The 19,021-nt window shown below is 43.2% G+C and overlaps 1 protein-coding gene across 2 annotated transcripts in view; it reads left to right on the forward strand.

Moving 5' to 3' along the window:
* LOC148031147 (serine/threonine-protein kinase 52-like) overlaps positions 1-19,021 on the forward strand; it is a 34,906-nt gene that overhangs the window by 167 nt on the left and 15,718 nt on the right. The window contains exons 2-5 of one of the 2 annotated variants that reach the window (XM_087684685.1): positions 118-644; positions 8,954-9,063; positions 9,180-9,388; positions 9,497-9,671. In XM_087684685.1, coding sequence (XP_087540811.1) covers positions 269-644; positions 8,954-9,063; positions 9,180-9,388; positions 9,497-9,671 — 870 coding nt within the window. In that variant the 5' untranslated portion in view covers positions 118-268. Of the gene's footprint in view, positions 1-92; positions 645-8,953; positions 9,064-9,179; positions 9,389-9,496; positions 9,672-19,021 lie in introns of both variants that reach the window. The other variant, XM_087684686.1, reaches the window with a different exon arrangement.

Raw genomic sequence — 19,021 nt, forward strand, 5'->3', positions numbered from 1 at the left:
TCGTCGTCTTCATCTCCGCATCTCTCCTCTCTGTCTGGTTCTCCGCCTCTGTGCTGCACAATATAATCACAAGATCAAATAAGACGCCATAGACGCAAAATTCCCCCGTCCTTGCAGGAAACCTGATTGCCATCACATGAAAAGGACAAGCCCTTGCCATATTTTTGGACTCCAGAAACAGACACTACTTCGTCCAGATTTGTTATCATTCGCCAAAGTTACATGCCGCTGAGCCGAATTCTCTAGCAAGAATTTGATTCCCCTTTCAATGGAGAGCCAAGGGAAGGTTCTCGAGGATAGACCGGAGCCGCCGGCTGCAAAACAGGTCGAAATTTCCGGACACACTGACACTGACTCGACCCACAGCCATGAGAATGCCGCTCATGAGCAGGTGGGAACCAGTAAAGCTGAAACAGTTGACAAGAAGAAGAGCAGCAATTACCTGCGGGCGGATAAGATCAACCTTGCTGAAATAGATGCAGCCCTTGAACGGCATCTTAATCGGACCCGCACTCCAGAGAACAAGCGCGGCAAGAAAGAAGACTGGGAAATTGACCTTAGCAAACTTGTCCTGAAGAGCATTATAGCCAGGGGTACTTACGGAACTGTATACAAGGGCCTTTTCAATAACCAAGAGGTCGCAGGTACTTTTTTTTACATCTAAGGAGATTTATGGTACGAATTAAACGATTTGGTTAATAATTACCTTGCTACATTGTCTAACAACATTTGGCCAAGGACTATGTGAACGTTGTGAAGTCCCTCTTTCTAGTAGCAACTATGTGACTAGTGTGATATTTGCTGTAATTTGTTCAAGTCTTGTCACAGAACATTGTGTAAATGTTGAGGATGGCCTTGGCAGTCATGATAGCATATGATTGCACAGCATGCTACATGTCTGAATAGATCTATTATTGTAGTCATAAAGCTTGAACCTTAAGGTTGCTAATAAAGATTTCCTTGTGTCAATTTAGAACAATAAGAAATATAAACCATCAATCTGCAGCTGGTGTGAATGTGCCAAGATTGGGATTTTTTGGTGATGATTTAGCAAGTTTAGGGTTTGTGGTGATAGCAAATCAAAACAAAAAGCCCTTTCATGAATGATGTATTTGTTGAGGTTTATGTCCATCTCTATTTGTGGTGCCCATAGGTTGGGTAGGTTGAACAGCTGGTTGAATCAAGTTGGATTTGTCATACTATTATCTATATTAGGCAAGCCACTTGTACATGTAAGGTCTTTTGTTTTTGTTTTTTCATCTAGGGTTCTCCCTCCACTTGTTTCAAACATTTTATGTGAGTTTCTTCAAAAGGCTTATCTCTTGAACTACTAGACAAAGTATCTCAAGATTTAGCCTTGCAGGCTGCTCTACTTGAGGAGTATAGTGATTTATTTCAGATGCCTACAACCCTTTCCCCTAAGAGGTAAGTGGACTACCTATTTGATTTAGAGCTCCATTCCAAGCCAGTGAACAAGCCACCTTATAGACTGTCCAAGTATGAACGTGAAGAGGTTGCAAAGCAAATCAAGGATTTGCTCGAGATGGGTTTCATTGAACCAAGTTCTTTTCCCTTATGCATCCCTTGTCCTATTAGTAAAAAAGAAAGATGGCTCTTTCCGCATGTGCATAGACTATAGAGACTTGAACAAAATCACAATGAAAAACCGCTATCCTGTCCCACGGATTGATGACTTGTTGGATGAGTTGAAAGAGGTATGCTTTTTCACTGATATTGATTTGCACTCTGGCTACCATCAGATTCGTATGAGAGAAGGTAATGAGATTAAAACAGCTTTTAGGACAGATTTTGGGCTTCATTATTTTCTAGTGATGCCTTTTAGATTGATTAACCCCCCCACCACATTTTAGAGCCTCATGATTAAAATTCTTCACTCCTTCCTATTCAAGTTTGTGCTCATTTTCTTTGACGACATTCTCATTTACAGCAAGTCACAAGAAGAGCACTTGACACATGTCAGAAGGGTGTTTGATATGTTGAGAGAGCATTGACTCTTTGCTAAGGAAAGTAAGTGTATCTTCATACAGACATTTGTGGAGTACTTGGGACACATTGTTAGTAAAAATAGCGTATAGGTTGACCCCAAGAATGTGCAATGTGTTAAGGATTGGCTCACTCCATTCACCACTACTTCATTATGTGGTTTCTTTGGTCTCTCCTCATTTTATAGACGCTTCATTAAGCATTATGTCACCATTGCAGCACCTTTGACTGATTTGTTAAATAAGGAATATTTCTTTTGGGATGCCACTGTTGATTATAGCTTCAAACAGTTGAAGAAAATGCTCACTTTAGTCCCTATCCTCATATGCCCTGATTCCTCCAAGACGTTTACCATTTAGTGTGATGCCAGTGGGAGGGGTATTGGTGCGGTCTTGCTGCAAGAGCGTGGTGTGATTACTTTTAAGAGCCACAAGCTTGATGACAAGGAGATGCAAATGAATGTGTATGACCAGGAGATGTTGGCCATCTTCCATGCTATTAAGAAATGGCACCATTGTTTGTATGGCAGTCGCTTTTTTTAAGTAAAGAATGACCATCGAGTCCTCCAGTACTTCTTGACTCAGTTCACTTCGACTCCTAAGCAAAGGTGATGGATGGCGACATTGCAAAACTATGATTTTGACATTTCTCACACTCAAGACAAAGATAACATTGTGGCTGATTCAATCTCTCGGATGTGGGTATGCAAAGTATCCTCCATTTTAGAGTTGCATACCCAGAGGGGCGTCGGTCTTCGGGGCCAATCTGGTGTTGAGCGAGGGAGAGAGGTCTCTATTGATGTGTGTGTATGTAAAGTCCAGGTGTTAATTGAAGGACTACAGCTTTATGTGAGTCATCGACCGGTTGCAATGTGCTCTAGGATGGGGTAGAAAATTGAACAGTATATTGTGCTTCTTGTTGAGTCAAAGGATTGTGCCTTGGAGAGATTGGGGCTTCCATCAATCCTGTCGATTTTTAGCAGCTTTTCAACAAATGGGTCACAAAAGAACGCTAATAAGGTCTTGGTTGTGTTGATTGTTGTAGTTCTGCAAGTACGCTATGTTGTATCAGGGTAAGGTCTTTGTGTGAAGTGTTCTTATTGGAGGTCTCCCTGTCAAAAGATGACGTATCATCGAGACAATAGGGTTTGCGGGGAGGAACACGGAGTGAACTCGACAAACATGGAGAAGAGAAGAGAAGAGAGAAGAAACTCTGATGAATGGAATGATGAAGTTCTGAATCATGGAGTGAATGTGATACAAGGGAACAAGGGTGCCGTAGCACAAGAAAGATGATGAAGACAGCCACGAACCATAAACCACAATGTCCTCCTAAAGGGGTATGAGGGTAGTGGAGAGGTTGGAGAAAAGAGTTGACGGATTGAATAAATAAGCCGTGAGGAATGAATGAGAGAGTGGCCTATAAATAGGCACAATCAGTCTAGGATGGCGCCCCTTTTTGGGGCTGCAAATCCTAAACGCAAAACGCAAATTACGGGTGAAGGGTTTCTCAACACCCCCTCTCAGGCCCAAAAAGGGGAATAAGAGAAGAGTGAGGTGGAGATGCAATGCTACATGCTGAAGAATACTCATGCAACAGGTGCTACTTGGACAGTGTCCCTTGTGGGGAAATTGTTCACTTTTCCAAGCGCCCTAGTACAAAGATGATTAAAACATGCAATGCATAGGAGGAATGTCGGACTTTGTGTGGTGCCGAGAACCATAAGGATATGCCCGTACTTGATCCCAGGAGGTGGGTCCATGCTAACCAAGTGACCAAGGCAAGAAGAGAAGAGGACCCCTAAGATCCAAGATTTCCACCGCAAAGGGAACATGTATTAAAAAATAGTAGATAGAGTGAATTGGAGAATCCGAAACTCAACCTTGGGAGAGAAGCCACTAGCTCCGTGTATCCATGCTGGAAGGAATACAAAGGCCTTGTCACCAAGTCGCGGTTGAACCTCCGAGGTCCTGATCTAGGTGGTACTTGAAGATCCTAGGTATTAGTAGAAGAGATGACTGGTTGAAGACAGCCACCCCAAGAAAGTAGAGAATGGGTGAAAAACTTCATGTGGAGTAGGTTCCCTTTCTGAGGTGGGAGGTGGAGGGGTCCCCGTTGAAGTTAAAGAAGAAGTAGATGCCCCCTCTGAGGGCAAAGAAATAACATCCCTCTCTGAATCCCCCGTTGAAGTAGATAGGGAATCCAAAAACTCATGGATCACGGACTCCAAAATGTCTGATGACGAAGGAAGTACCGCCGGTCGTGCCGAAGAAGGTATTTGGGGTGCCAAAGAGCTCCCAGAGGTAGCCTCTCGAACTTGAGTAGTTGAGGGTGGGGAAGGGTGGGCTCAGAATGAGCAAGAGGTGGGCAACAGTTGCTGTCTCTTAGTGGAGCAGACCGGGTAGCCGAAGAAGAGGAAGAAGTCGAGCAGCCACTGTCTCTCGAAGGAGCGGATTGACGAGGAGACGGTATCAAACAATCACTGTCTCTCGATGGAGTGGACTGTAGAACTGCGGGCCGTGGTAGCCATTGTACCCGAAAATAAGTGGGAGAAGACTGCCACTAGCATTGCGACGATCTCCAGGAGGTCGTAGTGCCAATCGATCCTCCATGTGCTCGAAAGGACTTAGTGCGCATCGGATGCGCCTTATTGCCTTGAGCATAGTACTCTGATAGCTGATGCAGAACAATCTCTGTGGCCAAGAAAGGAGAGGTGGCACAAGGAGTGCTTGGTGGAAGACGCATATACTCCGGGGGGGTGGGAAGCAAAGGTCGAAGTCAGCATCGGTGGTGTGTTCGGTGATGCCACAGTAGGAGCACCCAGTAGTCTGGTCATCTCTTGGTAAGAAGCCATGGATACCAGTATGCCTTGCTGAAGAAGGAAGAGGTCAGCCACTATGAACCATAGTAGGGGGGAGTTTCGGAAACGGGGGAAATGAAAACGGGAAAAACTGGAGTTTCGGAGTTTCAGCCAAATTTTGGAAACGGGGAAACGGCGTTTCAGATTGTACACTAAAATAAATACAGTATTATGTGGGTATGTAAATATATCAATGCCTACAATAACATATACCCAATTTTCATACAAAACTTTTGAGTCCATGTTATATGATTGAAATCATGATTCATTACACATGTCACGACTCACGAGTGAAGATTGAAGAGTTAAGTGAAACCAGCCTTCCTTCTAGGATAGGGTAGTTTAACTTGATTAAGCACTTAATTACAACAATTAGCAAATGTACATAAACTGAAATGCTCACTTTACCTTCATAAACTTGGACAGTGGACACCCTATTGGCCCCAAAACTGGCGCCCCTTTCGGCATTTCTTTAATTTCAATTGCTAATGGATAAATTACAAGCCGAAATTTCACGATCTCCTTGGCTGATTCAAAAGCCCCTTGCTGTTCCAATAATCAGCAAAGCATTTGGCAAATTGCCCCTTGATTTTCACCCACGACTTGCTCTAATGGAACCCCAACTGGTCAAATGCTGCTCCAAGTTCACAATAGATGGGCTGGCATCTGAAATCCTCACAATTCCATGAATTTCCGGTGCTGATTTCAGTGTATAATGCCTTTGACTGATGGCACGGGTCCCAAGGTGGCTGCTAAACCCTAATTACTACTGTAATTTTTTCACCCACGACTTGCTCTAATGGAACCCCAACTGGTCAAATGCTGCTCCAAGTTCACAATAGATGGGCTGGCATCTGAAATCCTCACAATTCCATGAATTTCCGGTGCTGATTTCAGTGTACAATGCCTTTGACTGATGGCACGGGTCCCAAGGTGGCTGCTAAACCCTAATTACTACTGTAATTTAGGGTTTACAGCAGTAAACTCTTAGCTGTCCACCAAATTTGGCTGTACTCTTCTACCAATGGCTGAGAATTACTGAGAATGCCTGAGCATAGACTGGAGGAGATGAGAGAATGCTATAGAGAGAGAGAAAATTAGCTGAAATGTATCTTTTGATTCGTAGCTTTGATGACAAATCTGATGGCACTAACAGCTTCAAAAGGGGGGTAAAACAAAAGCTCGGCTGGCGAGTCCTCCTCTTCTACCGCCGCCTCTCTTGAGGTGGAAGAGAAATCCTGTTGCCCCCTGTCTTGTCGCGGCGCGCGATCAGTCGTCGTTGCCTCTCAGAGCCAAATCTGATCACCTCCTCTCCCTCTACCAAGCTCTGAATGGCTGCAATTCAGCTTCCACCACCCTCCAACAGCCTTCTCCCTAGTTGCACGGGAAAGTTTTGCCAAGTGGCAGCCTTCCTAATGCATTTTCAGCCATTAAATTAATTTTTCAGAATATTCTGAAAATTAATTTCAGCCCTTTTGACCTTGCCCAAAATTAAAGGTGCCTATTTGTAATGAAATTGGCTAGGCCATTTGCAACTTGGAGTGGTTCCCAACCTCTGTTGACCCTTAGACTAGCTAGTCCCTAGTGTCACCACTGACACTTAATGGCCAAACAATTGTCCTAGGGTCCAATCTGGCACCAACTGACCACTAAAACCCAGTTGGCATAACAAACACAACTTTTACCTTTAACATCCACTGCATCCTTAGGGGTCCTTGGCCCGTTCCCATGAAATAACTGCCATGTGCATCTGTGCTAAAGAACCTTGCACATTTGATTAATAACTTAATCAAATGTTACTAGCAAGATTAAATCATCTCAAAATTTCACGTCCCTGTGACATTAAGACTCAATGGTTGAAACTTAAGACAGCTTAATACAATTAAGACTCAATTTTTAAAACTAAAGGCAACAAATGAATTATAATTTATGACTCCTAAATCATCTATGATCTAAAGAGCAGTGAAGACTAACATCAAGAACAGTGGAGATTGCTATCAAGAACAATGAAACAAGAATCAAGACCATAATAAGTGAAATCAAGATATAATGATACATGTAACTATGTCATGTGAATAATCAGTTTAAACTCCAAAGTCCAGTGAGCACTGAGCACTATGTATTAGTCTCTAGACTCTAGTAACTACTGAGTAATAAGTATCAACATGAATGAATGATTGGCAACTGTAGTCTGGACAACAAGGCCCGATGTCTTTGTTGGGAACACATGCCAAGTTGTCTTTCATGCGTGTTACGCTCCCTGAATTCTCCAATCCACAATAGTTGCACCGCCACTTCTTTGATCCGCTGAAGCCCTCGTATCCCTTGATTGGAATGATATGTCTTCAATATGGATCTAACGCCCTGATTAGCCTTTAGGTAATGGGGAAAGAAGAAGAAGAAGAAGAGGAAGAGGAAGAGGAAGAGGAAGAAAAGGAAGAAGAAGAAGAGGAGGAGGAAGAGAAAGAAGTAAAGGCTAATGGGGGGAATAAGAGGAAGAGGAAGAAGAAGAGGAAGAGGAAGAGGAAGGCGAAGAAGAGGAGGAAGAGGAAGAAGAGTAAGAAGTAAAGGCTAATGGGGGGAAGAAGAAGAAGAGGAGGAGGAGGAGGTGGCAGCGGTAGTGGCGGCGGCGGCGGCGGCTGGAGCTGGAGTGCCCCAAAATGGACCGTAGAATGCCGAAATGCCGGTCTGCCGTTTCCGTTTCGGTCCGAAACGGCCGGTCCGTTTTGGCAGCCCCGAAACGCCGTTTCGGGATACTAAGCCATGAACCACGAACCGCAATGTCTGCCTCAAGGGGTATGAGGGCAGTGTGAAGCACAAACCGCAATGTCTGCCTCAAGGGGTGGGAGAGTAGTGGAAGGGCTGGAAGTAAGCTGCCAGTGGGAGGAGGATGCGACCAGCAATAAGAGGTTGCAACCAGTAGAAAAAATGTAAGTGAGGAGAGAGAGGCTAAAAACGCAGGTAGCAGGTGAGAGAGACGAAAATCGTAGGCAGGACAGCTAGTAAGAGAGAGAAAGATTAAAAACGCAGCCTGTAGGAGAGAAAGACTAAAAACGCAGGCAACAAAACTGTGATGACGTGGCAGGTTGTACGGCAGCAGGTCTCCACAGGAATAGCAGTCGCCTGGCTGGAATCAGCTCCAAACTGCGTGAAGAGGACTAGAAATCAAGTGCCAACTTGATGGAGACAGCAATGGACAGCTTCGGCTGAGATGTCCTTTGCGAATGGGGTGTGGGCAGCAAGCTGAAATACCTGAAATCTGCAAAAACGAGATTTTGATGCAGCAGAAGAAGAAAAGAAGCGGACGCCAAACCCGCCGCCGGTCTTTGCCTTCGTTGGAGTGGAGGATCTTTGCCGCTGTTTGAGCAGATCCAGCTCTGATACTATGTCAAAAGATGACGTACTAGCGAGACAGTAGGGTTTGCGGGGAGGAACACGGAGTGAGCTCGGCAAACATGGAGAACATAAGAGGAGAGAAGAAACTCTGATGAATGGAATGATGAAGTTCTGAATCATGGAGTGAAAGTGATACAAGGGAACAAGGGTGCCGTAGCACAAGGAAGATGATGAAGACAGCCATGAACCACGAACCACGAACCACGAACCACAATGTCCTCCTAAAAGGGTGTGAGGGTAGTGGAGAGGCTGGAGAGAAGAGGTGACGGACTGAATGAATCAGCCGTGAGGAATGAATGAGAGAGTGGCCTATAAATAGGCACATTCAGTCTAGGATGGCGCCCCTTTTTGGGGCTACAAACCCTAAACGCAAAACGCAGAAACACAAAAACGCAAATTGCGGGTGAAGGGTTTCTCAACACTCCTTGCTTGGTGAAATTTTGTGCAAAGCAAGATTGCTAGTGGCCATTCTTCTTAGTATATGTATGGAGATTGCATCTCCTCTTTTTGTTTTCTGCTTGGTTGCTAGTTAGAAACAGAATTATTTCTTTGGACTTCAGTAACATTGTGAATTGAGCATGAAGCTTGGTAAGATTGCCTGAAATTGACACACTTGGGGGGGGAGGGTAGAGAGAGAGAGAGAGAGAGAGAGAGAGAGAGAGAGAGAGAGAGAGCTGACTTTCTTTGGATCAGTCAAGCTGTTGGATTGGGGGGAAGATGCCAGTGACAGTGAGACTGTTAGAGCTGCCTTTAGGCAAGAAGTGGCTGTTTGGCACAAACTGGACCATCCAAATGTTACAAAGGTGCAACAATGGTCAATTGTTCATCTGTTTCTTTCTTTTAGATGTTAAAAATGTAACTCTGCAATACAGGATTCAACTGCACTACTGTTTATAAGTTCCTTTTTATCACTTGGTAGTTTATAGGTGCTTCAATGGGCAATGGCGAGTTGAAAATACCTTCACAGGAACGTGGAGCAGACGGCTTTGTCCAAGTTGCATCAAATATATGCTGTGTAGTTGTGGAATACCTTGCTGGGGGAACATTGAAAAATTTTCTCATCCGGAATCGCCGGAAAAAGCTGACATTTGAAACTGTTATGCAGCTTGCACTTGATCTTTCCAGGGGGTAAGTTGTACTCAGAAAACATTATGATAGCAACAAAGCATTCAACAATAGGAATAAATTTATTGAAGTGCTCAATTGGAGTTTGTAAAATGTGTTCTGATGTTACAGACTTAGCTACCTTCATTCGCAGTCAATTGTTCACAGAGATGTGAAATCAGAGAACATGCTCTTAGACAAGAAGGGGCGGTTAAAGATAGCAGACTTTGGGGTTGCGCGAGTAGAGGCTCAAAACCCCAAAGACATGACTGGCGAAACTGGGACCCTTGGGTACATGGCACCTGAGGTAAAATGTGTGATTGAAGTGAAGTTCAATATAGCATGGCATTGGTATAAGTGATGTACTCGTTGTTTTTTCCTGTGGTCAATCTTCTGCAAGGTGTTTGTCATGCTTTTCTGAATGTGAGTCAGGTGGTTCACTACTCTTCCAGAATGTGCAATACCACTAGTTCAGTCGAAACAGTAACTAATAACTTGTTCCTGACCATAGCGTACGTTTCCTCCCTGCCTTACCAGTCTTTAGTGATAGGCAACAACATTTGAGTTAAACAATTATGTAGAGCAGCCTGAATTTAAATGTCCTCTAATATTTGTGCATTCTGCAATTATGTGAAAATTACGACACATCTGAATAAATTTTACAAATTTGGCATTTTCATATGACACCAAAGTTTTTGACACATGGGGCCCTTGAAGTTAGATCTTTTGCAAGAAAAATCCATGCAATCTAAGCAATGTGAATGGACTGAACAATTCAGTGTAAAATTTTCAAACTTAGCAAAAGCAGGGTAGCGTAGAATCACACCTTTAGTGTATCAAGTTTTGGAAGTTTTACAGCACCAGTATAGGGGTTAGGGCTAGGGATGTACTGGACAAACAGAAAATGAGTTTTTATGTTTGAAAAAAAGTGTTTTTGTCAGTTTAGGCAGATCTCACAAGTCTGTACAACATTTAATATCCTCTCTTGTATAAATATCCACTTATATTTTACTTCCTTTATGTCCAGAATCTACATGCATTATGTTTCTATTAGACATTCTTATTCTTCATTTTCTTTGACCTTTGTTGGTGGTTTTAGTGAAGCTACGGCAGGTAGCAAAAAGGGCAAAATTGAAGAGAGTGAAGTGATGTCACAGCCCTGACTCCAAAGGTCCCGCCCAGAAAAATCAAGGTATTGGGCCAAGGGTGTCACTTTGGCATACCCAAGGACCTACCAGGATTATAGGGGTGATAAGTATCTTCTTTGGAGTCACCCAAGTGAATGGGGCATAGTTTAAAAAAAAAGCAAAAGTTTGTTTTGAGTTGTCTCTATAGTTCATACAAAAGTAAGACCCAATAATACAACCACAATCAAGGATGCTGGTGTAGAAGTGTGAACAGATAAAAGATTAGTAGATGTAGTGCAGTAGCTGCTCAAGATCTTGGGTGAGTGATAAGAGTGCTTGAGAATGCACCAATTGATGAGATAGAAGGAAATCATGCTACACAATGCGTGGGTTTTCACCTTCGAGAGATGCTTACTCTCGTAAGTCGTCATCCCATCCAAGGGCTATATATGAACACGATACAAATGCAAAGGTGCATTCTCGTGCAAACTTGGACGATGCTCTCATGGGGGAATTGGTCACTTGTCCAAGTGCGTTTTTACAATGATGATAATGATGTAATGAAATGCAATGATAATGATGTCCAAGTGCGTTTTCACAATGATGATAATGATGTAATGAAATGTAGTGATTGATGCAATGCAAAGGGAGATATAATGAGTGAAGAGATGCTGACGTCAAAGAAGCCCTCTAAAACCATAAATGTCAATGCTGAAGGAGAAGTTGATGTTGGCTATGTGGTGTTGAGGACTTGATGAAGTTGATGTAGAAGCAGGCTAGTTGGAAGAGCTGTGTCAGAGAAGCAGCCACCATGGTAGCATTAAGTAGCGTTTGAAGATTAGCCTCAGAAGGGGAAGCCTCCATGCCAGTCGAAGGGTCAAAGGCTTAACAAGAGAGTTTGGAGCCACCATGGAACGGCCAACAAACTCTCTCTAGGCCTCTCATGACTGGTGCATACTTGTAATGTTAGTTCTTAACTAAAATACAAAACCCAACATGTAAGTACTAAAAGAGACCAAAACCTGCATCTAGTGGTTCATATTGAGATGCTTTGGTGCCAAGCGAAGAAAACCAAAGCTAAGCTAAAAGAGTGAGTGAGTAAATGCAAAACAAGATAAAAATGGGCAAGTAATTGTGTAAAAAGTAGCCTATGAGATGCTTTGGTGCTAAGCGAAGAAAACCAAAGCTAAGCTAAAAGAGTCAGTGACTAAATGCAAAACAAGATAAAAATGAGCAAGTAATTGTGTAAAAAGTAGCTCCTGAGCCTGACACGAAGTACCCTAGGTAGGTAAGAGTAGTGTAATGCTAGTGTAGTCTAAGGATGTAGTAGCCTAGTGTATCCTAAGAGTGGGGCTTGTGAAGAAATGCTCTAAATGTAGAAAACACAAAACTAATTGCCTGACACAGAATATAGTTAGGGTTAGGGTTAGGATAACTCAGAGATAGAGAACACAATGAATAATGAGGTGAATGACTGTTGAATATTTTGCTCTCATGTAGCAAAAAACACTATGCAGTGAAATATTGAACCTCGAACTCTTGTATCTCTGGGATCAAGACAGAGGTTATGAGCTGGAGAGTGTCATATGCTGAACGGATCCTGAAACGCAGCAAGCCAGTATCCATGTGTCGAACACTAGCAAATGCTGTTAGAGATGTAGAATTTGATGCAGACGAGTAGTGTAGGAGAGAGAAAAACCAAAAACGCAGGTACCTGAGGAGAGAGAAAAGCAGTGATTGTGCAGAATAGGTAAAGGCAAGTTGACTGTGCTAGGAAACATGTGTAGATTGATGGCGACAATGCAAATGTTGATGGTGAGAGTTGGAGGAAAGAGATTGACTACAAATGCAAGTAGGATGATGATGAGACAACTCCTACTGATGGCGATTGGCCTTGGTAGTAGCAAACACAAATTCCCTGATGTTGGTGATAGCTCTAGGAGGTGGGTGACGGGTATAGAGACTCGAAATAGGCGCCAGATGATAGCAAAATGCGATGGAACGCTCTAACCTCGATATCCTCCGCGAACAAGGTGTGGGCAACAGAGATACGGCTCTTGAAACTTGTTAAAACAAGATTGAGGGAGAGTGGTGGGATGCATGCCTATTTATAGAAAGTTTGGAACACCCAAATTAGAGTTGTGCATGTGGGACATAGTAACTCTCTAGGATCCATTTCTTTTTGAAAGAAGAAGTTTTCTTCATTAATTAAGTATGTTGGGGCTGTTTAAGTTGCCTATCTCCTGGAGTTGCTGCCAGCATCAGGGAATTTGTGTTTGCTACCGCCAAGGCTAGTCACCATCATCTACATAGTCATCATCATCATCATCTTGCTTGTGTTTGCAGTCAATCTCTCTCCTCTAGTTGTCGCCATGAGCATCTGCACTGCCACCATTCGTCCACATCTGTCGCCCAACACAGTCAGTTTGTGTTTACTTGTTTTGCACAATTGCCAGTTTTCTTTCTCAGGTACGTGCGTTTTTGGTTTTTCTCTCTCCTATACTGTCTTAGATCCTGTCTCTATGGCTACATTTGTTGGTGTTCGACACACGGAGGTTGCCTTGTTGCATTTTAGGATTCGTTCGGAGTACAACACACTCTCTAGCTCATAACCTTTGCCTTGATCCTAGAGATATGAGAGTTCAAGGTTCAGTATTCAGTGCATCGTGTGTTTGCAGCATGAGCATTGCATATTTAGTAGTCATTCACTTCATCATTCATTTTGTTCTCTGTCTTTGAGCTACAGTAACCCTAGTTCTAGTTGTGTTTTTTGTTTGTTAGTTTGTGCTTTGTTGTATGATTGGTTTTGTGTTTTGGTTTCTGAGTAATGAGGAAGACATGTATTTCTTTATAAACTCAAAACTAGGTAAGAAGCTGAAAGAAAAACTTGCAAGTATTCCATCCCTTCCTTTTTCTTCGAATTGGAGTAGGTATATCTTTATCTAATGGCACCACTGTCCACGATCCACTCTCGAGCATGGGGAGCTGTCATTGCAGCATTAGAAGTCCACGATCCACTCTCGAGCATGGGGAGCTGTCATCGCAGCATTAGAAGTCTTTAGTGTAGGATCCTTAATGACGCTAAGTGTAGAAAAGCAGCTGATGAGGGTGCGCCACCGCTCCAGAATCCTTCGGGTCCTTCTTGTTGTTGTCCTTCTTGTCTTTGTCGGGGCAATCCTTCTTCCAATGACTGGCCTTACCACAAATATGGCAAGTTGATTTCTTCTCCTTGTCCTTCTTGGATTTGTTGTCCTTCTTTTTCTTCTTTTGGTCCTTCCCCTTCTTTTGAGAGGCTTGACCAACAATGCCTCCGATTTGGAAGCATTCTGTCCCTTCAATTGTTCCTCTTGGTCTAAGACCATAGGAACCAACTCTTCCCACCGAAGAGTCGACTCCCGCTTGATGCAATAAGAGCAGAATAAAAGGTACCGAATCGTGGCGGCAACTAGGACAATAAAGTGATCGCCATGTCTTTGGAGAAAATAGGCTTCCCTGCATTTTAAACCTGCATCTGAAGCTGCCAAAGCTTGTTGATGTGTTCCTGAAGCGAAGAAGACTTATTCACGGACAAAGTCCGCATCTGCACCTCCAAAGAAACCCTCTTCATCAGGATCATCCAGTTAAACATCTGGTCGAGCTCCAGCCATATCTCTCGAGCCACCGTCAAGTGCTCAATGTGAGCTATCATGGCTGTAGTACAAGACAAAAAAAGGAAATAACGAATCCTGGCATTCAGTTTGTCCCAATGAGACTGGGCCTTGGTCGACTCCGCATGAGCATTGGAAGAGAGTTTGGACTCATCTCTTACCGAGGGCCCGTTAATCTCCTCCATCACAAGCTCCGCCAAATCATAAGACTCTAGAATGGCCAATATCATCACCCGCCAAATGCGGTAATTCTCACCATCAAGCTTTTGATCTAATGGAAGATCTAGTAGGACAGGCACCTTCTTGTCCATGATCGCCTGGAACTCCAAATCAGTCTCTGTAGACATGTTCACCTGCAATGCCTGCACAAAGGCAAAATCAACCTCCTCTGACTGTGTAAATGCAGCTTGTCAGGGCTCGTTCTTTCGCTTCCCAAACCTTCTTCAGCCGCCGCAGGCGATGAAAAGGTAAAATCTGCAGTGGAAGGCCTAAAACACAGCCTTCCTCCCTTAGTACCTTGAAACGACGTTTCAGGGCTGCCAAAACGGACCGGCCGTTTCGGACCAAACGGAAACGACAGACCAACATTTCGGCATCCTGCGGTCCGTTTCGGGGCACTCTAGCTCCCGCCACCTCCTCCTCCTCCTCCTCTTCCTCTTCCTCCTCTTCCTCTTCCTCCTCTTCCTCTTCTTCTTCAGGATTCTTCCATTGGATTCCATCTTGGAGGGACCTAGAAGATTTGCCCGGCTTGCATCACTACATTCACATCTGTCTTCACGGTAGATTATATAGCTCACTTTGAGTCGGAGAGTTGGTAGGATGCTCTAAAGTATCCCCAATGGTGAGAGGCCATGGAAAAGGAGCTTGAGAGCATGGATTGGAATGGAACTTTGACCTTGGTGGATTGTTGAGGCCATAAGAAAGTCATTGGGACTAAGTGGATTTGTTTCACCAAAATGAAAGCTAATGGAACCTTGGATAACCACAAGGCTCGCCTTGTGGTGCAAGGGTTTCGATAGAAGTAGGGCATTGATTATGAAGAGACCTTTGTTCCAATTGTGTGGTTGACATCATTCCGCTTGCTAATTGCAATGGCTGCTCATCATGGTTGATTGCTCTATCAAATGGATGTCAAGAGTGCCTTTTTGAATAACAAATGTATGTGGTGTGATCTATCATAGAATCATCTTCATTCATGTGTGCCTTGGCCAACTCTCTATGTAAGAAAGAGATGCGGGCCTCATTCCTGGCTGCAAACATTTGCTGTGTCTCTAGAATCCCATCTCTTTTAGTCAAATATAACAACAACGGGGGCAGGAGTAGACTGTCCTCTATCGCTCCCTTGCATGGGAGGTGTGCATCATCTTCATTCATGCGTGTCTTGGTCAACTCTCTATGTAAGAAAGAGATGCGGGCCTCATTCCTGGCTGCAAACATTTGCTGTGTGTCTAGAATCCCATCTCTTTTGGTCAAATATTACAACGGGGGCATGAGTAGACTGTCCTCTAGTGCTCCCTTGCATGGGAGGAGGTGTGCTAGAAGCAATCATTGCAGGTTGAACTTGATCACCCGTGGCATAATACCATAGATTCTTGTCCACAAGGAGGTTTTGAATTGTGAAGCTCAAGAGGCAGTAATTCGCACCATTCAATTTGTCCTCACTAGTGAGAATGCCAAGAACATCATTGTTATTCCCTACCATTCCCGAATCAAAACTGAATGAACTGTGCAAAGGTATGGACTTGGTAAAGAATCCACACCTCCACGGTGGAGTAGATTCTTATCACATGCACAAGGACTGAATCATGGTAACTTAGGAAGAGAAAGGAACATGGTTGAGAATAGAGCCTTCCAAAGGGTTGCTTGATCGATAGAACCAATTTGGGGGTCCCCCAAAGATGGTGGATGGGGGTGGTGATGAAGTCCCATTAGTCAAACATATTTAGCTTTGCATGACCGAAGGGATTAGTTTGAACCATCCAAATGCTCTTTCTTAGCATAGTAGGAAGCACAAGCATGTGCATAGATGGTGCCACGATAGCCAAGTGAGGTCCCTCAATGGCTCTGTGGGTAGATACATGAAGTGTGGGGGGAGGGGGGGGGGGGGGGGCGGTGGGGAGTGGTGATGGTGCTTGATCGCAGTCTGAAAGACGCTTTGATCTTCAATCTTATTTGGATCTTGATCTCTTTTAGATTGGCGATCTCTTTTAGGTTTTTGATCTCTTTTGTCTTTGCGATGATCCTTGGGATCTTCTCAATCGTGACGGTCTTTGTGATGATCATCCCAATGTTCTTGCCAGTCTTCACAGTCATGATTCTGGTTTCCTCTGTCCTCAGGGTCATCATCTAAGTGATGATCCACCCTGTCTTGCCAATTGTACTGCTTTGCCATCTGTCCTTCAATAAAACATGCAAAAGAATGCAAAGGCAACAAGAAAACTGCTGCATTTTGATGTCGGGCTGCTCCGGAAGGTGAAGGCAACTGCTACATAGGCTGTGCTTTGATGGCAGCAGGCTGTAGAAGTGTTGTGGAGCCGAAACAGTTGATGTTGTTGCATATGATGCTGTGTTTTGACATTGCCCTGCTTGTAAGGTGCTGTGAATTCAGCAAATTTGCACAAAAATCAGCAACTTGGTGTTGTCTCCTCTTCAGGGCATCTTTGGCTCTTCTTTTTTGGCGATAATACCATGTGAGAATGTGCAATGAAAGAGAATGACAAACCTAGAGAGAGAAAGGAAGAGAGAAACTGAAAAGAATGCAAGAATGAAGGAATGGGATTGAATTGATCTGCAAAAGAATGCTGGATATAAGGCTGGCCGGATTAACACCTACATGCAGCTAGTATGTGTAAGTGGAGGAGGCGGAATAGGTAGATAGTGTGTGTACAACAATCTGAAAGAGAGAGTGCTAACATAAACTGTATGAGTGTGGTAGGTGGGGGCGACCAGCTATAAATAGCTGATAGGAGCTGAAATTGGCTGACCAGCTGCCTAAAATGGCAAGGAAATTGGCCAACCTGCCATAAATGCTGCTGCCTTGCGCTGCTGCTGACCAGCCTGTCACGTAGCAAAAATGCAATGCACCCAGCCTGTACAGTGCTGACCAGCCTGTCACGTAGCAAAAATGCAATGCACCCAGCCTGTACAGTGTGAACAGAGCTGGAAACTGACCGACTAAGCTGGAAACTGAAATGGACATTCACAGATGGCTGCTAGAGCTCCTTTGTCACCGTTCAGACTCTAATGAACCTCACAACCAGGAGATGGCTAGTATGAATACAAGAAATGCTAACAGAAAGAGTGTTTGAGACATTATGGATCAGTTATGTATTGCTTGTATAACTCATACAAATGAAGCTTTTCACGATAGCCATCCAATATTGATGTGTATTGTGAAATATCAAAGAAGAAAGGGGGCCTACAATTGCTAGTACAAGATGTAATAGGAGATGCTGCAAGAGTGAAGCTTCTGGCAAAATGCTGGATTTCTGATATCTGTTGGGCTTGCACGTTAATGGAGTTACTAGAGAAGGAAAATCAAAAGCTCTCTAGAGCATGGAATTTGTTCGGGAAAGATCTCATCTCCTCACAAGTGATTAAAAAAGCCATGGCTATTGGGTCCATAGTGAGCCTCTTGACATCTTAGAGGAAAATGTTAGCTAAAGCTGAATGAGATTAGTTTGAAAGCAAAATGTGTACATGGTAATGTATTTTGGTCATGGACATTTAGCATAGAATGCACAAATGGCATGCTAAAATTGCTATTTGTAGTTAAAGAAATAGTCCCCCAAAATCTAATCCAAGGCAAAAATGAGCAACGTTCTAAGGAAACTCTTGTGCACACACTTTGAATTTCCAACCAACTGATGCTTATCCATGTTAAACTTGATGTATTTAGCTTCCAGAAATTTCCTTCTAAAGTAACCACCTGTTCAAGGACATTATCAAAGTTATTTGATTACAGATTAATATACACGATTTCATGAAATAGTATGAAAACATAGGTTGAAAGTTTCAAATTAATCATTGTTTATATTGAAAAGGTCTATTTTCTTTACTCCTGCTGGATTTATATCCCTTTCCTCCCAAATTTAATCTCAATCAAGAGTGCAAACATACAAAGAGGGAGATTTGGATAGGCCTGAACCAAAGGTTTTCATTAATGTCTATTGCTTATCATCATGATTTGGATGAGAGGAAGGCATAATATGCGTGTAGGACGAATATTGAAAATTTTAAAAGGATCTATGATCAGTTGATTGATGGTCAGCATCATGAGCATTATACTCTCAGGGATGGTTTTCTTATGATGCATGGTCGCCTATGTGTAACAAAGTTGTTGAGGTCAAAATTCAGGGATGGTTTTCTTATGATGCATGGTCGCCTATGTGTAACAAAGTTGTTGAGGTCAAAATAAATGATTGAAAGTCATGCTCCATTGTATGCACGGCATTGAGGTATTGATGCAAATGAAAGCATTGAGATGGGATATTACGGGCCTTTTCAAGTGACAAAAAAGATCAATGATGTGTCTTAGAGGTTGAAGCTACAAGATCATTGGAAGATTCATAATGCATTTTATTTATGGAGATGTGCTAGAGGATATACCTAATGAGATTCAGCCAGCGGTTGAGGAACTTGATGAGATCTTGGTTCTTGAATAGATGTTGGCACATAAGGAAAGAAAGATTGAGGAAAAGTTTGATGTCCTTGTTTGGTGAAGTTTCAGAATTATTGATTGATGAATGTGAAGTGGATGGAAGAGGATGACTTAGTAGATTCACCTTATTTGTTGCAACTTTACCTAGAGATATTTCAATTGGAACCATAGTTACTGGAAATGCCTCGAAACTCCACTTTTTTGTTGTTTAAACATTTCCATT

Source organism: Lygodium microphyllum, chromosome 9, assembly GCF_053477565.2.
Source record: "Lygodium microphyllum isolate KBCC chromosome 9, Lygodium_microphyllum_v1.1.10, whole genome shotgun sequence".
Classification (NCBI taxonomy): domain Eukaryota; kingdom Viridiplantae; phylum Streptophyta; class Polypodiopsida; order Schizaeales; family Lygodiaceae; genus Lygodium; species Lygodium microphyllum.